The sequence below is a fragment of the Daucus carota genome, chromosome 5 (assembly GCF_001625215.2).
Source record: "Daucus carota subsp. sativus chromosome 5, DH1 v3.0, whole genome shotgun sequence".
Taxonomy (NCBI): Eukaryota; Viridiplantae; Streptophyta; class Magnoliopsida; order Apiales; family Apiaceae; genus Daucus; species Daucus carota.
Genome location: NC_030385.2, coordinates 14077028 through 14095105, shown reverse-complemented (window position 1 = coordinate 14095105; position 18078 = coordinate 14077028). Strand labels below are relative to the sequence as shown.

General features: G+C 35.0%; 1 protein-coding gene and 1 long non-coding RNA gene across 4 annotated transcripts; both read left to right on the top strand.

The window, feature by feature from the left end:
- Positions 1–1356: 1356 nt before the first annotated feature.
- Positions 1357–11342, top strand: LOC108223119 (vacuolar sorting protein 39). 2 transcript variants are annotated; one of them, XM_017397212.2, is made up of 13 exons: positions 1427–1978; positions 2299–2510; positions 3094–3225; positions 3351–3494; positions 3577–3689; positions 4370–4799; positions 6477–6806; positions 7215–7436; positions 7555–7797; positions 8744–9196; positions 9916–10014; positions 10744–10792; positions 10900–11342. In XM_017397212.2, the coding sequence occupies exons 1-13, from the start codon at positions 1537–1539 to the stop codon at positions 10971–10973; spliced, it is 2943 nt and encodes a 980-aa protein (XP_017252701.1). In that variant the 5' UTR covers positions 1427–1536; the 3' UTR covers positions 10974–11342. The 2 variants fall into 2 exon arrangements, with proteins under 2 accessions (XP_017252700.1, XP_017252701.1); XM_017397211.2 differs by having other exon boundaries at positions 1357–1978; positions 10744–11342.
- Positions 11343–16218: 4876 nt separating this feature from the next.
- Positions 16219–17743, top strand: LOC108222154 (uncharacterized). Of its 2 annotated transcripts, XR_010292075.1 has the most exons (3): positions 16316–16519; positions 17032–17097; positions 17183–17743. It is a non-coding gene; the product is annotated as an uncharacterized LOC108222154 (long non-coding RNA). The 2 variants fall into 2 exon arrangements; XR_001806913.2 differs by having other exon boundaries at positions 16219–16519; positions 17032–17743.
- Positions 17744–18078: the final 335 nt, after the last annotated feature.

Below are 18078 nucleotides of genomic sequence, written 5' to 3'. Positions count from 1 at the left end.
GTTTGTGTTACCAAAGGCCGGCACTTGCGAATCTGGAGAATTTTGGATATTGATAGGTGATTGTTGGGTTTCAAATTGTGAATTTGAAAAGGGAGGAATTGGGAACGGATAAGGAGAATTTTGAGGATACATAAATGGAAATTGAGAAACTTGAAAATGTGAAAATGGGGTTGAGAATTTGGGCTTTGAGTAGTAAAATTAAAATTTTTTGGATTTGGAAAATAAGAATTTGGATATGGATATTGAAGTTGAGGGTTTGGATTTTGAGAATTTGGAAGAGGGGGATTATTTGGATTCATTTTTTCAGAGATCAAAATTAAAATTTCTGTGAAGTAGAAAATATGAATAATCAGGTGATTATATATAGAAGTAAAAATATAGCCGTTAAAATATATACGTTATCTTTTTATAAGTAACGTTCATATGACCGTTCATATAGTGCAGGCAGTAGTGAAAAGAAATAAAAAGTAACAATAAATTAATGAAAGTAGGGTAATTGGCCATGGCCAGCTTACTGGGCACGCCCACTTTCTTTATTGTGTTCCAGCGCTTGGTTTTGAATATGGCAAGGCCATCTTGACTTTCTCGTGGACCGAGACACTCAAACGGGTAACGTTAAAGCTGCTCTAGGTTCCTCCATCAAGTGTCAAGTCAATGTTTCACAAATGTAAGAGGGCAAGTTGGAAAGTGAAGTTACTATACGCCAAAACCATAGAGAAACATCAACTGGATGTGAATGCAGGAATTTACAGGTTGACGGGACTCTTACGGAGATCGATAAAATCGATAAAATCTGTCTAAAAGGCGAGTGATAAAGAGTAGTGTGAGGTGCACAAAATTGTGTACATAAAATTTGTACATAATGATGTGACAATTGATGTTGTGAGTTTTAATTGGAATTGTTGATGTAAATACATAACTGTTCCAATTAAAACCCACCAGATTTTACAAAATTCTGCACGGTATACCAAATATTTTTCGGTGATAACACCTTATTTATGTCATTATGCGGTAACTAACCCTGTTCCATTCTATTCTAAACATAATAAGAGCAGACATACTTCCTTTCATTACGTGTCAAGAAATATTTTAAATTTTTCAATGATAATAATATATAAATTGATTATACTCTCTCGGTCCCATTTTAGTTGTCACATTTTTATTTTTGTTGGTCAAATTGACTAATTTTTGACCAAAGATTATAAGTAACTCTTTCATTATTTTAGAAAACTGAAAATTACATATTAAAGTAGATTAAAAGTTATTTCCAGTGATATAAAACCAAATGTAACAATTAAAATGACACGGGACGGAGGGAGTATATTATATTATTTAATTGTTGTATTGATATTTCGGAATCGAACTAAAAAAATTGTCACTGAATGCGGGACACGTTTAGGATACAAATACGGAACTTGTCCGTACCCGACGAGGATAAATGAAAACTTGAAATAGCGGCAGCTCTGTTAATCAGTTTCTTCATTTATAGTAACTGGCAACACTGCAAGAGTGAAAAGCAGTAGAGTAAGAAAAACCATGGTGCACACAGCCTACGATTCGTACCAACTCATCACCAATTGCCCCACCAAAATCGACGCCATCGGATCCTACAATCTCAATCTCTACGTCAGCTGTTCCGACGGTTGTCTCCGCATCTACGCGCCGCAGTCGTCCGGCGCCGATCGATCCCCGCCGTCCGATCGGCTTCTCCAAACCCTAGAACTCAAAAAAGAGGCCTACGTGCTTGAACGCACTGTCAATGGATTCTCCAAGAGGCCTATGGTGGCGATGGAAGTGATTGCGTCGAGAGAGCTGCTGGTTTCGCTTTCCGAGTCGATTGCGTTTCATAGGCTTCCTAATTTGGAGACGGTTGCGGTGATTCCCAAGGCGAAAGGAGCGAATGCGTATGCGTGGGATGATCGGAGAGGGTTTTTGTGCTTTGCGAGGCAGAGGAGAGTTTGTATTTATAGACATGATGGTAATTGCCTTTTATTTGCCTTTTATTCATATTTTGCGGGATTGAAATCGGATGTTTAAGTTTTTATTTTAAAAATGTGAGTTAGTTTGATGCTTCGGTTAATTTAAATTCATTTCATATTTGTGAAATTGAGATGTGCATTGAGTTTGAGAAACTTCATTTGATGCTTGAAATACTGAAGAATTGATTAATCACTTTATTTAGTTGCGGATTTTGTGATTTGACTTGGTTTGTGATTTGACGTGGGAGGACTCGGTTTCAAGTTGGATATATGAAGTTGTTTTTGTTGTGTTTTTTGAGTAATTATGTATACTTTGCAGGAGGGAGAGGATTTGTGGAGGTGAAGGAATTTGGTGTACCAGATACGGTTAAGTCGATGTCTTGGTGTGGGGAGAACATATGTTTGGGAATTAAAAGGGAATACACCATATTGAATTCTACTAACGGGGCTTTGACTGAGGTATTTCCATCTGGGAGGATTGCTCCACCTTTAGTAGTGTCTCTTCCATCAGGAGAACTTCTATTAGGGAAGGTACCCGCGATCTTCTACTATGCATGAAAATTTGTATTTTATACATTTTACCATTACTTTTTTGGGAAAGCATTGTACATTCTTACTAGTAGCAGACTTTTGTCATCGTTTTTGTTAATTGTATATATGCTTTATGGTGGATATGATCAGACCATGTTGTTGTCAAATAGTAGTATTCTCTCATCTCACTGTAAGCAAAGCTACTTTCCTGTTACGCTGTGTATACTCATTTATTTTTTCTCCATACTCATCAGTTTCAGATCCAAACCTTTACACACAATTGTATCACCATATTTTATCTTATGAACATGTTATAATTGGTGAATAGTCACCCAACTTTCAACTTCACATTATGTCACAGTCGCTGTTGCGCCACAAAAAACATTCGCCTCTAGTTTTTGGATGTGAACGCACCAAACCTGTCTATGTATTTAATTATACATTATACCATAAAGATGAGATTTGCATGTTCTTTAACATTTATGCACACTCAGCTTTAAGTATATAAATTATCCTTCAACCTCTTTTGCCCTGGCATAAATTTTGACTTGCCATTAGCTGGACTTCTGTTTTCTGATACCAGGACCAGATCGGAATGTTTGTGGACCAGAATGGGAAGCTTCTTCAAGAAGGCAGGATTTCTTGGTCTGAAGCCCCTGCAGTTGTTGTGATTCAGAAGCCATATGCAATCGGTCTCTTGCCAAGACATATTGAGGTAGTCTAAATAAATTGCATTAAATAATATGTTTTTTTCATAAATAAAACTTGTAGTTTGCATACTTAATGTTATTTTAATAAATAAAATTGTATTTTGCATCACTTGCTGCTTGAAATGTGCAGATACGGTTTCTACGAGCTCCGTATCCATTGATACAAACAATTGTTCTTCGTAATGTTCATTGTCTTGTACATAGTAGTAATACAATCATTGTTGCACTTGAAAACTCTATTCATGGATTCTTTCCTGTACCTCTTGGTGCACAGGTAAATATTGACTTTCCAGTGTCTTTATTTTGCTCCTAATAACCAACACAGTTTGACATCATCAATTGTATCTGCAATGCAGATTGTACAATTAACAGCATCTGGAGATTTTGAGGAAGCTTTGTCCTTGTGTAAGCTACTCCCACCAGAAGATTCAAACCTCCGAGCCGCAAAGGAGCAATCTATCCAGATAAGGTGAATATATTTGTCCATCAATTCATGAGTAACACATTCTTATCATTTCTAGGCTCATTTGCATAAATTATAAAATTTATTATTCAATTTACCAAATTATTGCCGTTTTACGCACACATATATTCTGAACTTGCTATTATTGCTGTTTTATGCTGAGATGGCATATAGTTATCATTTGTTATGGTTTTTGAATAATTCTGGAAAGAGGAAATAACTTCCATACCTGTTCTTTCCTTCCTTCCATATAGGCTAAAACAATATCTAGAAACCAGGTCATGTCGATCCTTGCTTTACTATTTCTTTTATCTTTTTCCTTATGACAACTAAAGCTTTAGTTGTTGAACATTGAGATGCATCATTCTATAAAATATCCACTATCCAGTATATTGTGTTTGGGGTGTGTTCATGCATTCCTTTTTTAATATCAGTAGCATAATATCTTTAATATATTATCTGATTTTTATGAAGGTGAATAATAAATCTTTACATAATAGGTAGCAATATATCTAAATGAATGCAAGGATATTAAGATGCAACTTTAGTTTATTGCATAGTATCTCATCCAGGAATTTTTAATTGTTTTGATTTCCAGCAAATTTCTAAGGTTCATGAGCAACCATATGCTGATGTATCATATGTTATGGAATAATAAAAGCTAATTATAGTGCTGCTTGATTCAGATATGCTCATCATTTATTTGAAAATGGGAGCTATGAGGAGGCTATGGAACATTTTTTGGAATCTCAAGTTGAGATGACCTATGTGCTTTCTCTATATCCGTCAATTACTATTCCCAAAACTTCGATCCTTTCTGTAACTGAAGGGTTCATGGACATCACAGGGGATGCTTCAGATCTATCTAGAGGTTCCTCTGGTATCTCAGATGATTTAGACTCTGTACCTCAGTTATCAGAATCTGATGAAAGTGCAGCTCTCGAGTCCAAGAAAATGAGCCACAATACACTGATGGCTCTTATCAAATTTTTGCAAAAGAAGAGGTTCAGTGTTGTTGACAAGGCCACTGCTGAAGGAACTGAGGAGGTTGTTTCAGATGCCGTGGGACGTCATTATAAATCTTATGAAACAAGTAGGCATAATAAATCGAATAAGGTAAATTTCAATCTTTTATGCCTAACTGTCTATATCATTTTTTGTCTTTTTAAGAGTTTGTACATATATATATTATTCTCCACAAATGTCTTATTTTCTAAACATAAAAAAGAAAGAACAGAAACTTCGTGTTTGACCACATGATAAGCAATATCATTATTTATCTGTTGTTTGGTCAGTTGAAGAAGAGATTGGACATGAACTTTTTCCGAGAGGCAGGACATGAACCTGTTTCACACTCGCTCTTTATAAAATTAGACACTGAAATCATTGTAATTCATCAAGTTTTAAAGATAACCTTCTAATTTGACAATCTACTCAGAACTATATATGCACAAGTAATCTTCACATTGACATGTTCCTGTGTTGTATACTTAATTTTAAGAGTATACGTTGTTGATGATCCTGTTAGCTGGTTCACTGAAAATTTTTAGGTGGCCTGATAATTTTATATGCCTGCATTCTTTGCATTTTGTTCTTCATATAGTACTTCTGTCAAATAAAATATATGTGCTGACATTTAAGGTCATATAAAGTGAGATACTTTAGTAAATATAGATATTAATACTTGAATTTTGGTGTTTGATGATATCTGTAATTTAAGGTTGATATAGCTGACATTGTGGATGTTACCTGTTTTTTTTTTTTTTTTTTTTTTTTTTTTTTTTTTAATACCATGGTTGTAATATACTAATATATTATTGAAATCACTTCAATAGGTATGAGCTTTATATTGCTGTGTTGCCACTCACTTGTTAAGTATAACTGATGACGATTTAAACTGTTGAAGTTCATTTTCCCTCTCCCATTTATCATCTGATTAGAGATCTGAAATAGTCTGATACAAAAAAGACTTGAAGTATGTTAGGAATCAGCTAAGCAGGAGTCTAGAGTAGTATCGGGTCACGGTATTAGCAAGGGCAATAGAGTGTCATTTACTATTCTGGAGTTAGTTACAGAGTTCATGGTCTATAAATACTTGTTAAGTCCTGTACTTTCAGTGTATGCATTATGATTGGAATATGTGAAAATGGGACTATGTTCCATCAAAACACACACTTTCTCTAGTCTCTACTATTCTGGAGTTAGTTACAGAATTCATAATCTATAAATACCTGTTAAGTCATGTACTTTCAGTGTATGCATTATGATTGGAATATGTGAAAATGGGACTATGTTCCACAAAACACTCTCTCTCTAGTCTCTACTGTTTATCTATAAAACTATGTCTTTCTCTACAAGTTTTTTAAGTGAATTCTCTTATCTTTCTGCATTTCTGATCTATGCTTCTCTGTTTCTTCATCTAAACACTTGAATCTGTCCCTATATTCTAATTTTTTGGGCTTGTTCTTACTCTAAATTGTAGAATAGCACTAAATTACACTGAAAACTGTCTTAGGAATCATTGATTCCAGACAAAGTAATTCTTTAAACTTGGATTGGCCTGAGTAGGAGACGAAATTCCTATCTTTTAGGCTTTAATACACTCTGTTCCTTTTCTCTGGCTTATGGTGAAATATAAAATATATTGAACTTCCACCTTTCTTTCTTACTATTTCTGAAAATCCCAAGTTATATGTCTTGTTTCTGTAGGTTACTCATACATATTTGGCTCTATATATTTGGTATAGAAGTGTATCCGATTTCATGCACTGATTGCAATTTGTTGGCTTACAGGGAAGGCTTAATATCCCCATTAACTCAGGTGCCAGAGAGATGGCAGCCATATTGGACACTGCACTTCTTCAAGCTCTGATTTTAACTGGGCAGCCTTCTTCTGCTTTGGAACTGCTCAAAGGACTTAACTATTGTGATTTGAAAATAAGTGAGGAATTTCTGCACAAAAGGAATCAATATGTCTGCCTTCTAGAAATCTACAGATGCAATGCAATGCATCATGAAGCTCTAAAACTTCTTCATCGATTAATAGAAGATTCAAAGACAGACAAACATCAGATTGAGATTACCCAGAAGTTCAAGCCTGAAATGATTATTGAATATCTTAAAGTAAGTCTACTACTGTAGTACGGTACAATGTCAGTTCTGGTTGCAGTCTAATAAATTGAATTTGGATAGCATTAATACATAACTTTTTGTTGCATGGTACTGTCACACAGCTTCAAAACTAAAATAATTTCGTAATCAAAAACACGAACACACACGCCAGACATACACATATGCTAGTAAATTATTTAGCCTCTTCTCTACAGGATTACCACTATTTAAATATAGACACCTGCAGAACAGTCACGTTTCTCGCATACTCTTTCTTGTTTTATCTAAACCTGACTGGTGCATGATTTCCTATTGCTTGCTCTATACTGAAACTGCATTAACGTGTGTAAGTTCTCTGGGTGCTAAATCTGTTCATTTGTTATTTGAAAAATCTCTTGCCTCGTGTGAATTCTTATGCAGCCTCTCTGTGGTACTGATCCTATGATTGTCCTGGAGTATTCAATGCTTGTTCTTGAAAGCTGCCCGTCGCAAACTATTGAGCTCTTTTTGTCTGGAAACATTCCTGCAGATTTGGTCAACTCTTATTTAAAGCAGCATGCTCCGAACATGCAAGCCACATATTTAGAACTAATGCTTGCAATGAATGAACATGGGATTTCAGGAAATCTCCAGAACGAAATGGTAACAATTTTTCTTTTTAATTCCTGCTTGATCTAAAAGTAATGGCAATCCATATATTGACTACTTTTGAGGTAATAGAAGACATTCTTTATTAATAGTAAGGTAATTGCTTTAACAGGTTCAAATTTATCTCTCTGAAGTGCTTGATTGGTACACTGATCTCAGTTCTAAGGAGAATTGGGATGAGAAAGCTTCTTGCCCATCAAGGAAGAAGCTATTGTCTTCCTTGGAGGGTATCTCAGGTTATAACCCGGAGGTTTTGTTAAAGAGACTTCCACAAAATGCTTTGTATGAAGAGCGAGCACTTCTGTTGGGAAAGATGAACCAACACGAGCTTGCGTTGTCCATATATGTTCACAAGGTATATATGTTAAACTCTCTAATTTCAAGGTGATTGAATTACTTTTAGGTAATTAAGTATTTTGCTGTTTATTCATAACCCTGCCTCAAGATTTGAGGTTTGTAGTCTATGAGACCAATTCAGGCTTAATCATGCTGGGTCATCCAGATGTTATGGCGGTAAGTCAGACTTGTGTTGTCCGGCTGGGCGACTAATCGACTAATTAACCATAATATATTATATAATAAACGATTATATATATCTATTATATATCGTTTCTCACAACAAAAGTTTGACACTCACACACACACACACACATATATATTATTTACAATCTAGATACTAATTAAACACATCTATATATCTCCCTTTCCATCCACACACACACAGACAGACATATATGCCGACTATACATACAAATATGACATATATGTACACATTATGCACTCACTACACATACTTTTATATGCATATAATTTTTTTAATTTATTTAAGCTATTATATTAATTTTGAAAAAATATGTTGTGATTAATCGGAATGATTAATTAGGGCATTAATAATAAAATAATATTTAATTTATTTAAGCTATTATATTAATTTTGAAAAAATATGTTGTGATTAATCGGATTTTAAAAATCGAATCGGTAGAATACCTAGTAGCGATTAATCGGTTAAATCCCCGATTTTTAGAACTGTGAATTATTTATACACACATATATAAATATATATCAGTTTCAATTAAAAAGGTGTATGTTGTTGCTGGTAATTAGAATTTTTTTTTTCCATTTTATTCTATGTTGACCAACTAGTCAATAAGTCACACCATACTAGTCGACAAGTCGCGCCTAGTCAACAGGCATTCTAACAAGCATCAGATCGAGCTTCTTTGAAAGAACAGAAATATATATGTAATAAGTACTGTCATTGGCAACTTCAATGATTCACCCTTTAATGTTTGAACTTGCAGCTTCATGTTCCTGAACTCGCGCTATCTTACTGTGATCGGGTTTATGAGTCTGGACTTCATCAGCAATCTGTGAACACTTATAACAATATATACCTCACTCTACTACAAATTTACTTGAATCCTAAAAAAACAATCAAAAATTTTGAAAAACGAATCACTAATCTGGTGTCATCTCAAAGTAATAGCACTCCGAAACTCAGTACATGGACTGCAGTTAAAACAAAAGGCGGTCGATTATCCAAGAAGATTGCAGAGATTGAAGGAGCAGAGGTCATGCGAATCAGCCCAAGTAGCACTGATAGTGGGAGAAGTGATGGTGATGCAGATGATCATGGTGAGGAAGAAGGTTCCAGTATCATGTTAGAAGAGGTCCTTCATCTGTTGGGCCAGAGGTGGGACCGTATTCATGGAGCACAGGCTCTAAAGCTTTTACCAAGAGAGACCAAGCTACAGGTAATGTCAGTCACTTCAATTTATTTAGATATCTATGATTGTTAAGATGAGAAAAAGGGGTATCACATATGAATGATCATATGATGCAAGCTGCAAGCTCCGCATTTTTTCTTTAAATCTGATGCAAGCTGCGGATTTTTGCGTGTATAAATGATTGCTAGCACATATAAATAAGTTGGGGGTGTGGGATGCTTGTCAAGTTTAGATTGTCTCCTGATTTAGGGGCTCATGTTTTGTTGTGTGCTGCATGGATGATGAGACACTACAGTTCATTAGTAAAGCTGCGATGTGCATCTTGAACCAGTCTTGACTTGTGATTACGTGAACTGTCTTCAAAGTGTGCCCTGTTGGCTGTGGGCATGTGGGTATTTACATTTTTTAAGTGTAAAGGAAAATAAATGTGATATTTGAACTTATCCTTAAGATACCTCCCGAAGGATATCGATATATGTTATCAGCTTCTAGTGCCTTTACATAGTTGCATGTTTCTCAAGCATAAGGGTGATGAACAATCTTTTGCAGACTACTCATTAGGATTGATATTTCTCTTCCCAGTAAATAAGGACTTTGAGCATTTAATCATGTTCCTTAAGCTATTTGAATATATGATGTTATCAAAATATGTTATCTATCACCCTTACTTGTCAAAGAAGCATCACATAATTTATTTATATCTGCATGGAAATGATAAGTACTGAAATTGTTTGTGTGATTTTCAGAATTTGCTTCCTTTTCTTGGACCTCTTTTGAGAAAATCTAGTGAAGCATACCGGAATTTGTCGGTTATAAAAAGATTACGAGAGAGTGAAAACCTCCAGGTACTTTCTATTAGTAAACTTATGTGTTGTGGTTTAAAATGAGAATATTTTTGCACAAAGCAGTTGTTCCTGTAAACTTTATAACTTTGTGATTATACTAAATTAACCGGGAATAACAGTTGAACCATATATATATGATCCTGTCCCTTCTTTCTATATACTTGTATACTGGAGCCTTTGATAGCTCTCGTCCAACATTTAACCATAACCCCTTTAACTGTTGCGCACATTGACTTGCTAGACTTCTAGATTTCTGCAAATTATTAAGGTTTGATCTGGCTCTATATCTGATTAGCGCACCTGCAAAAGAACTGACTAGCAAATCTGGAGGCTTGCGACATTTTAACTGTCATCAGTACTCATGATAGCCTCTCATGAGTAGTATTTCACTCATGCTAACCAAAATAATTAAATTAGTTAGGATGTCTCACATCACAACACTTGAGTGATTATTTAGCGGAAACCTGCACCCTCATATTCCTGGAGCAGTTTTTGGTGTGTTGCCCGTTCTAAAATCCAATCAATAAATCTAATTGAATCTCCTGGTCTGCTGCTAAGGTCTGCATATATTTCTAAAATATGAGTGGATAGCTCGATTATTGCCTCACATATTTATCTTAATACATCATCTAGTTCCTCCATTCAAACAGGTAACTTGACATGTTCCAAAATATTACCTAAGAACATTTTGCTTGCAATAACATAACCTTGGTAAATGGTGTTGAACAGGTAAAAGATGAATTGTATGACCAACGGAAAACAGTTGTGAAGATCACAGGTGATAGTATATGTTCTCTTTGCAACAAGAAGATAGGGACTAGTGTGTTTGCTGTCTATCCAAACGGTAAGACAATTGTACACTTCGTTTGCTTTCGAGATTCACAGGGTATGAAGGCTGTGGCAAAGAAAGGAACACCTCTTCGGAAACGATTGTAGAGATGCGGATGCCTGCGGTTTGAAGTAAATTATTTGCTACTGTATTGACCTATCAAATATGGTAGGAAGTTGGGAAGATATTTATTGGGGGTCCACAATGCTTGGCTTTCTGTGTCGTACTAAATTTGCCTGCTTGCGAAAGAATGACAGCATTATTAGTATAAGATTGGTTTTGGAGATACAGGACATAGCATGGAAGTAAGTTTGCTGTATTGTTTCCGGGTGATGATTGCACTGCGGGTAGTGCCTTGTATTTTTTTTGGTGTGACATACAAATTTGGAAGCTTTCACGGGTAGCTAGTATACTACCTCCGTTTGGAAATCTCCACCCTTCTGTTGTAAATGTAAATAGGAAGTACTACACATATTTAGTAATGGTTTGGATTTATCTATATTCTTTGCAAAACAGCTAGTTAAGATTGTTACTCTTAAGGTCAAATTGTCAATTCAAAATAGCTGGCTAGAAACCGGTCATGTTTGGAAGTAAAAGGTGGGAGAAAATTAAAAAGTTGGTTCATATCACATGTTTGATCATGCGATCTCATTTAATCTAATACTAGTGTTTGGTGTTTGGTAGCTAACAATTTGAAATAGTTTTTTAGACTCAAATTCTAATTTTGATAAGTCACCGCGAGGAGGTTTTTCAATTAAGGGCTTATTATGTACTTATTTAAAATAAAAATAATTAATTAAATAACTATTTATCAAATATTTCATGCAAAATAGATATTCCGGTCTGTTAATTAAAACAGCTGGTCAAAACTGCTAATACTATTAATTATCAAATAGATGCAATTCTAGTATCTCTTCTTAAAAGAATCTAGGGGCTGTTTGGGAATTGGAAGTGATTTCTGCTTCTGACTTCTGCTTTTCTTGACTCGTTTGTGTAAAGAAGTAGAAGCACTTTTAAGAAGTTGGGAATGCTAGCTTTTGTCTCACAGCTTCTGCTTTTTTTCCAAACACTTTATTAACTTATTTACCTCTCACTTCTATTCCACTTCTCTACTTTAAGCATGGAATCACTTTTTTTAAGCTTGGCCAAACGGAATGTCACTGTCTTATTTGTTCTTTTTTGTATAGTACTCTTGTCTTATTGGTTTTTTTTACATGGCAGTTGACGGTTAATGAGACCCGGATCGGAATCCAGGAGGCGTTCGTGTGTTGTTGATTTTTCGTTGACTTGAAAATTTATTGATGTTTTGTTGAGTTGGAAATTTAGTTTGTTGGAATGACAAATGACAACATTCTCTAACTGTGTTTTAAAATTTCAAGTCATTGTTATATCCTATTTTACGTACTCTTCGTTAGACCTGACAATTTGGTACACGACACGAAAACACGACATGAAAAGTTCGGGTTTGATTTTTAATATTCGGTACACGAACACGAAAATATACGTTGAGTTTAGTGTCGGGTTTGGGTTTTTATTTTATATACACGGAAGTACACGATATAAATATATTTTTAAAAAATAAGTATATTTTAATGTAAAAATAAATAAATTTATATATGTAATATATATACATGTACAAATTTGTACACAATTGTATACATATATAAAGATTTAATATATATTTCATTATATAATACATAAAAAATGCATATATTTCATTATATAATATATAAAAAATGTACTGTCTTTAAACATTTCAATTAAATTTAATTATTATATTTATATTAAATGTACACGAAAACTACATGAAAAGTACACGACACGTTTCAAAACGGGGTTGGATTTGAGATTAGGTACACGAATCTGAAACGGGTCTGAAATGAGTTTCACCTTCAAGTACACACAAACGTGAAAGTACATGATGACACGAAATGAGTGCCAAGTCTACTCTTCGTTATCATCGCTGACATTCACGTTCAATCATAAATCTGTTAGATACTTATTATTATACCTAAAATTTGACATGGACTTTATTTATGGGCTAGACCTGTATAGAAGATGAAGATATAGACTAACAAATTCAAAATTGGGCTTGGCAATATGTGGGCGCGGCCACATATCTGAACTCACCCAGAAGAACCTTTATGAGGGCGTGCCCTGATTGGAGGGAGAAGACACATCTTAGCTTTATAAACAAATGATTTATATGAAGACCAACTTTGTGAGCCAGGCCCATGAAGTGGACATACTGAAGACTGGACTTTGCAAATATGTGGGTGCGCCCACATATCTGACCGCGTCTAGAAGCCTCCAATCAGGGCGCCCCTTATTGGTAGGAAGAAGACATATTCGACTGATCCTACATGAACACGCTCTACACGAAGATAAGAAGGGCAGGAAGGAACATATTGTGTTCAGGGGGACGCTCTTAAGCATTTATGGGACCTACTGTTGATTATACAAAGCACTACTTTGTAGTTTGAGGAGTTGTCTTTCTTGGGAGGTAGAAGATGAAAACTAGAGGAGACTGAAGGAACAATCGGATCTTGGCCCTGCGTTTTATGATACTATTAAAAGTTCGAACAGAATATTAACCTTAATCGCTACGGCGCAAGCGATTCAAATCCACGACTTCTACTGTATTCCTTGATTCTCCTTGGACGAAGTGTGGCCTTCGATCTCCCAAGGTGTGCCTCTCCTTAAAGCTTCGAAAACCCAAAACCCTAGCTGTCTCCTTGAGAAAAACGTCTGCCTCTCTCTGACTCTAGGATTAATTCATTTTGGTGTGTCTTTCAGCTTTAGGAGAACGAGAATATATATAGGCTACAGCAGGGATCATGGATCATTAGGTCAGGCCTTCCAATGACATTCCGGGCCAGGCCCAATGTCATTAAATATTAATTCTATCCACTAAAGAACTAATATTTGCACTACCTTTCCTAATTCCGTAAATTAATTATTTAATTCGGCTCCCATGTTAATTGCTTATAAATTCCCCATGCTTAAGATATCGCATGTCCATTAATTAAATTAATTTCTGACAATTAATTTAATCAATATCTTTTATCCTTGATCATCCACTCAACCTTATAATTATGCAAGAACAAATCTGCCTGCAGGACTAAAGCATAATTATCTTTATGAGCTTTCAAGAGGACATCATCACCCGAATATATTTTTCGGACACGGTTTCCTTCTATAGTCAATATCTCACTCTGTATATAATGTCATTGCCCAATACATAAATTCGTAATTTTAAAATAAATTACTTAATTTATGAGTCAAGGCATGTGCATTAAATACAAGTGTCAATCACTATATCCGGATTAAGAACTTAAGCATTAATAACATCATAGAATCTTAGTTCTTTATTGTCAGAATTAAAGAGACAATTATTCTACTATTTTGATCCCGTTCAATATACACAAAGTATACAAGTATTATTCAATAGTCAAGATAAACTATTTCCAAATAATACTTCAGCCATTCCAGTGGTTTGTCTAACACCACCTCGACTGTGAACCCTTATTATATTATATAAGGAGTCTGACAATCTAATCTTCTGCTATCCCATTTGATACTAGATTGTCTACAATATATAATATAGAGACAATGTGAAAACATGCATTCAAGATCCTCAAATAATTGTTATATACTTCAAACGAATATTTCAGTATAACCCTAACAGAGACCTTACTCTATAGTCTGGCGAGTTGTCCTTGTCGGGGAGCTTGTGGAACCTTCTCAAAGATATACCCTGGAAGGCTCTATCTCTGTAGTCTGGCGGGTTGTCCCTGTCGGGGAGTAGAGAAGCGCTCTTGCATTTGGAGTAAGCCTTGGGCGGTCGAGAGTCTACAACGCCCAAGGCTAGGCCTCATCGTATTGGGTCCTTTTCAGGAGGAAGACAGCAGAAAGGGGAGTCTAAACTAATTAGGAATCTTAGGAGAAAAGGACTACGTACCGGTTTGATCCGCTATAAAAAAGAGTACGTAGGTACGTAGGCGCATTGTATGTATGGGCAATTCTTGGGAACAAGAGGCCGATAGTTTTCTTCGCGATCTTAAACCCTATGCCTACGATTTCAGCCACACCTATTTACATTACCACCACTCTCCGGTACGAGTTCAGGGAGCGGCCACTGTTCATATCTTAGCTTATCACCAAACAGATAAAATTTTGAAACCGCATGTTCGCTTATGAGCCACATTAATTTGCTCGTTTGACAAAAAGTAAAAAAGAAAAAAGGGAAAAAATCTAGACCCAAGGCAACGGGACATAAAAGCTAATTTTGAATAGACTGTGTGCCTATTTAGCGATCGATAAGAAGCGCTTCTTTTTCAAAGAAGTTGTCTTCTACTTTTTTTGACCCGTTTGTGTAAAAAAGTAGAATCACTTTTTGAAAGTTACAAATGCAGTGGCGGAGGGAGATAAGTGCAGGTGGGGGCACTGGACCACACTAGGTTTTATAATTTTCGATTTAATATATTTATATACAATATATATACACAAAAATATAGTTGTTGACTTTCGTAAAAGGGGCTTTCTTTTTTAGTATTTTAACGGGGGTGTATTCGATTGGGATTTTAATGGATTGTTTTTAGTATATGGATTTTAATGGATTGTGTGTGATTTTAATTTTGTGCGGATTCTTGATAAAATGTCGCAGAGTTTATAGGATTTAGAGGGGTGTATTGGATTGGGATTTTAAAGCATTTTTTTGCATTCATTAAATCCGAGGGTATTCGATTGGGATTGTTTGAAATCCATTAAAATTTTGAGGTATTCAATTGGGATTTTAAATTATGCTACAAAATCTGGTGGTATTCAATTGAGATTTTGAATTATGCTTTAAAATCCGATGGTATTCAATTGGGATTCTTTAAAATCCATTAAAATCTGATGGTATTCAAATGTTGATGGATTTTTTTGCATTTCATAAAATGATGGATTTTGTGGCATTCTTCAGTTTATTTTAAGTTTTTTGAAATCCCACCAAAATCAATGAGATTTTGAAGCATTGTGCTTAAATCCTATAAACTCTGCGACATTTTATCAAGAATCCGCACAAAATCAAAATCACACACAATCCATTAAAATCCATAGACTAAAAACAATCCATTAAAATCCCAATTGAATACACCCCCGTTAAGCACAATGCTTCAAAATCTCATTGATTTTGGTGGGATTACACTGAAGAATGCCACAAAATCCATCATTTTATGAAATGCAAAAAAATCCATCAGCATTTGAATACCATCATATTTTATTGGATTTTAAACAATCCCAAATGAATACCATCGGATTTTAAAGCATAATTTAAAACCCCAATTGAATACCACCGGATTTTGTAGCATAATTTAAAATCCCAATTGAATACCTCAAGATTTTAATGGATTTCAAACAATCCCAATTGAATATCCTCGGATTTCATGAATGCAAAAAAATGATTTAAAATCCCAATCCAATACACACCTCTAAATTGAGAACCTGGCTCTCGGGACAAAAATATAAAACAGAGAGACGAGAGGGAGTTTGGGAGATTAGGAGTGGAGCTCTGGACTTCTGGGGAGATTGATAATCACAGCTGTCGCATCAATCATCAATTCATCATCCAATTTTCTTCTATCTAAGATTCTTCTGGGCTTACTTTCTTTCTACTAAAAAAAAATAATACAGGTATGTTTTTCATCCTTTTCTTCAGAATCTCAGAATTTGACATGGGTATTTAAATTCATATGTGGGATAATTGCTTCTCTGTTTTTATGCTATTGAACACTTAAATAGTTGAATTTGTTGTTGTTCTTATGCTCCACTTATGTAGATAAAACCTAATTTTTGGATGATCTAAATTATCAAATCAAATTAATGTAACTATGTATTATAAATTAGGCATGATAAATTTGTGATAAGAACAAATCGTGCACGAGTCGAAACTCAGTCTAGTAATGCTCAGAAAACTCATCAAAATCAGAATCCTACACATTCACCAATGGAAGTCATTCAAGAAGATATTCCAATTGTTAATAATGATGTTGATTCTGATCAAATAATAGCAGACCCTGGATTACGGCCTTCTATGTCTGTAATTGGTTTTAATTCCGTGGAGCGTGAAAGAATTCGTAGAGCTTATTTGACTAAAGGCCCTTGTCAACCGAGACTAATAAATTATCCTGTTACTTTATTTTCAGGAAAGCCTCACAAGTTTAATCCGGATTGGTCTGGAGAATTTCATGATTGGTTGGAGTATAGTGAAAGTAAAGATGCTGTCTTTTGTCTATTTTGTTACTTTTTTAATATCGAATTAGGTGATCATAGATTTAATCATGACTCATTTGTTAGGGAAGGCTTTCGAAATTGGAAAAAGAAAGATAGGCTTAAAAAGCATATTGATGAACATCATAGTAGTCACAGGAAATGCAAGAAAGCTTGTGAGGATTTACTAAAACAAAAACAACATGTTGATATTATGATAGCCGGAATTTCAGCTCAAGCTAAGGCTAACTACCGAACTCGGCTTAATGCATCAATGGAATGTGTAAGATTGCTTTTAATGCAAGCATTGCCATTTCGTGGTCATGATGAGTCGGAGGATTCAAAAAATCAAGAAGCATTGCCATTGGTTTTAATTTCTCAAGGCACTTTGGAAACCGGAAGAGGCATGAATCAAGAAGTTACTTTAAAACGTCCGGGAGAAATACGTTGGAGTTCACACTATAATACTATTATTAGTGTGATTTCTCTTTTTTCTTCTACACTTGAAGTGCTGGAAGAAATGAAAAAAATTGCCATCATTTGCAATTCACAAAGGTGAAATAAGTCGCCTTATTGAAATTATGGGTGAATATGAATTTGCATTCTTGCTCTTTTTTATGAGAAATGTGTTGGCAATTACTAATGATCTATCACAAGCATTGCAAAGAAAGGACCAACCTTCCAAATGCTACATGTTTGTTTAAAGTGGCTAAAAAAAGGTTACAAGAACTAAGAGAAAATGGTTGGGATAATTTGTTAGTAGATGTAAGTAGTTTTTGTGAAAAGAATGAGATTGATATTCTTGACATGAATGAGCCATATGTCCCTCATGAAAGATCAAAGCGTAACACTCACAAGGTTACAAATCATCACCATTACAAAACACAATTACATGTGGCGGTAGTTGATTTTCAACTTAAGGAGATGGATGAACGTTTTGATAATATGAATATCGAGCTACTTACATGTATATCATGTCTTGA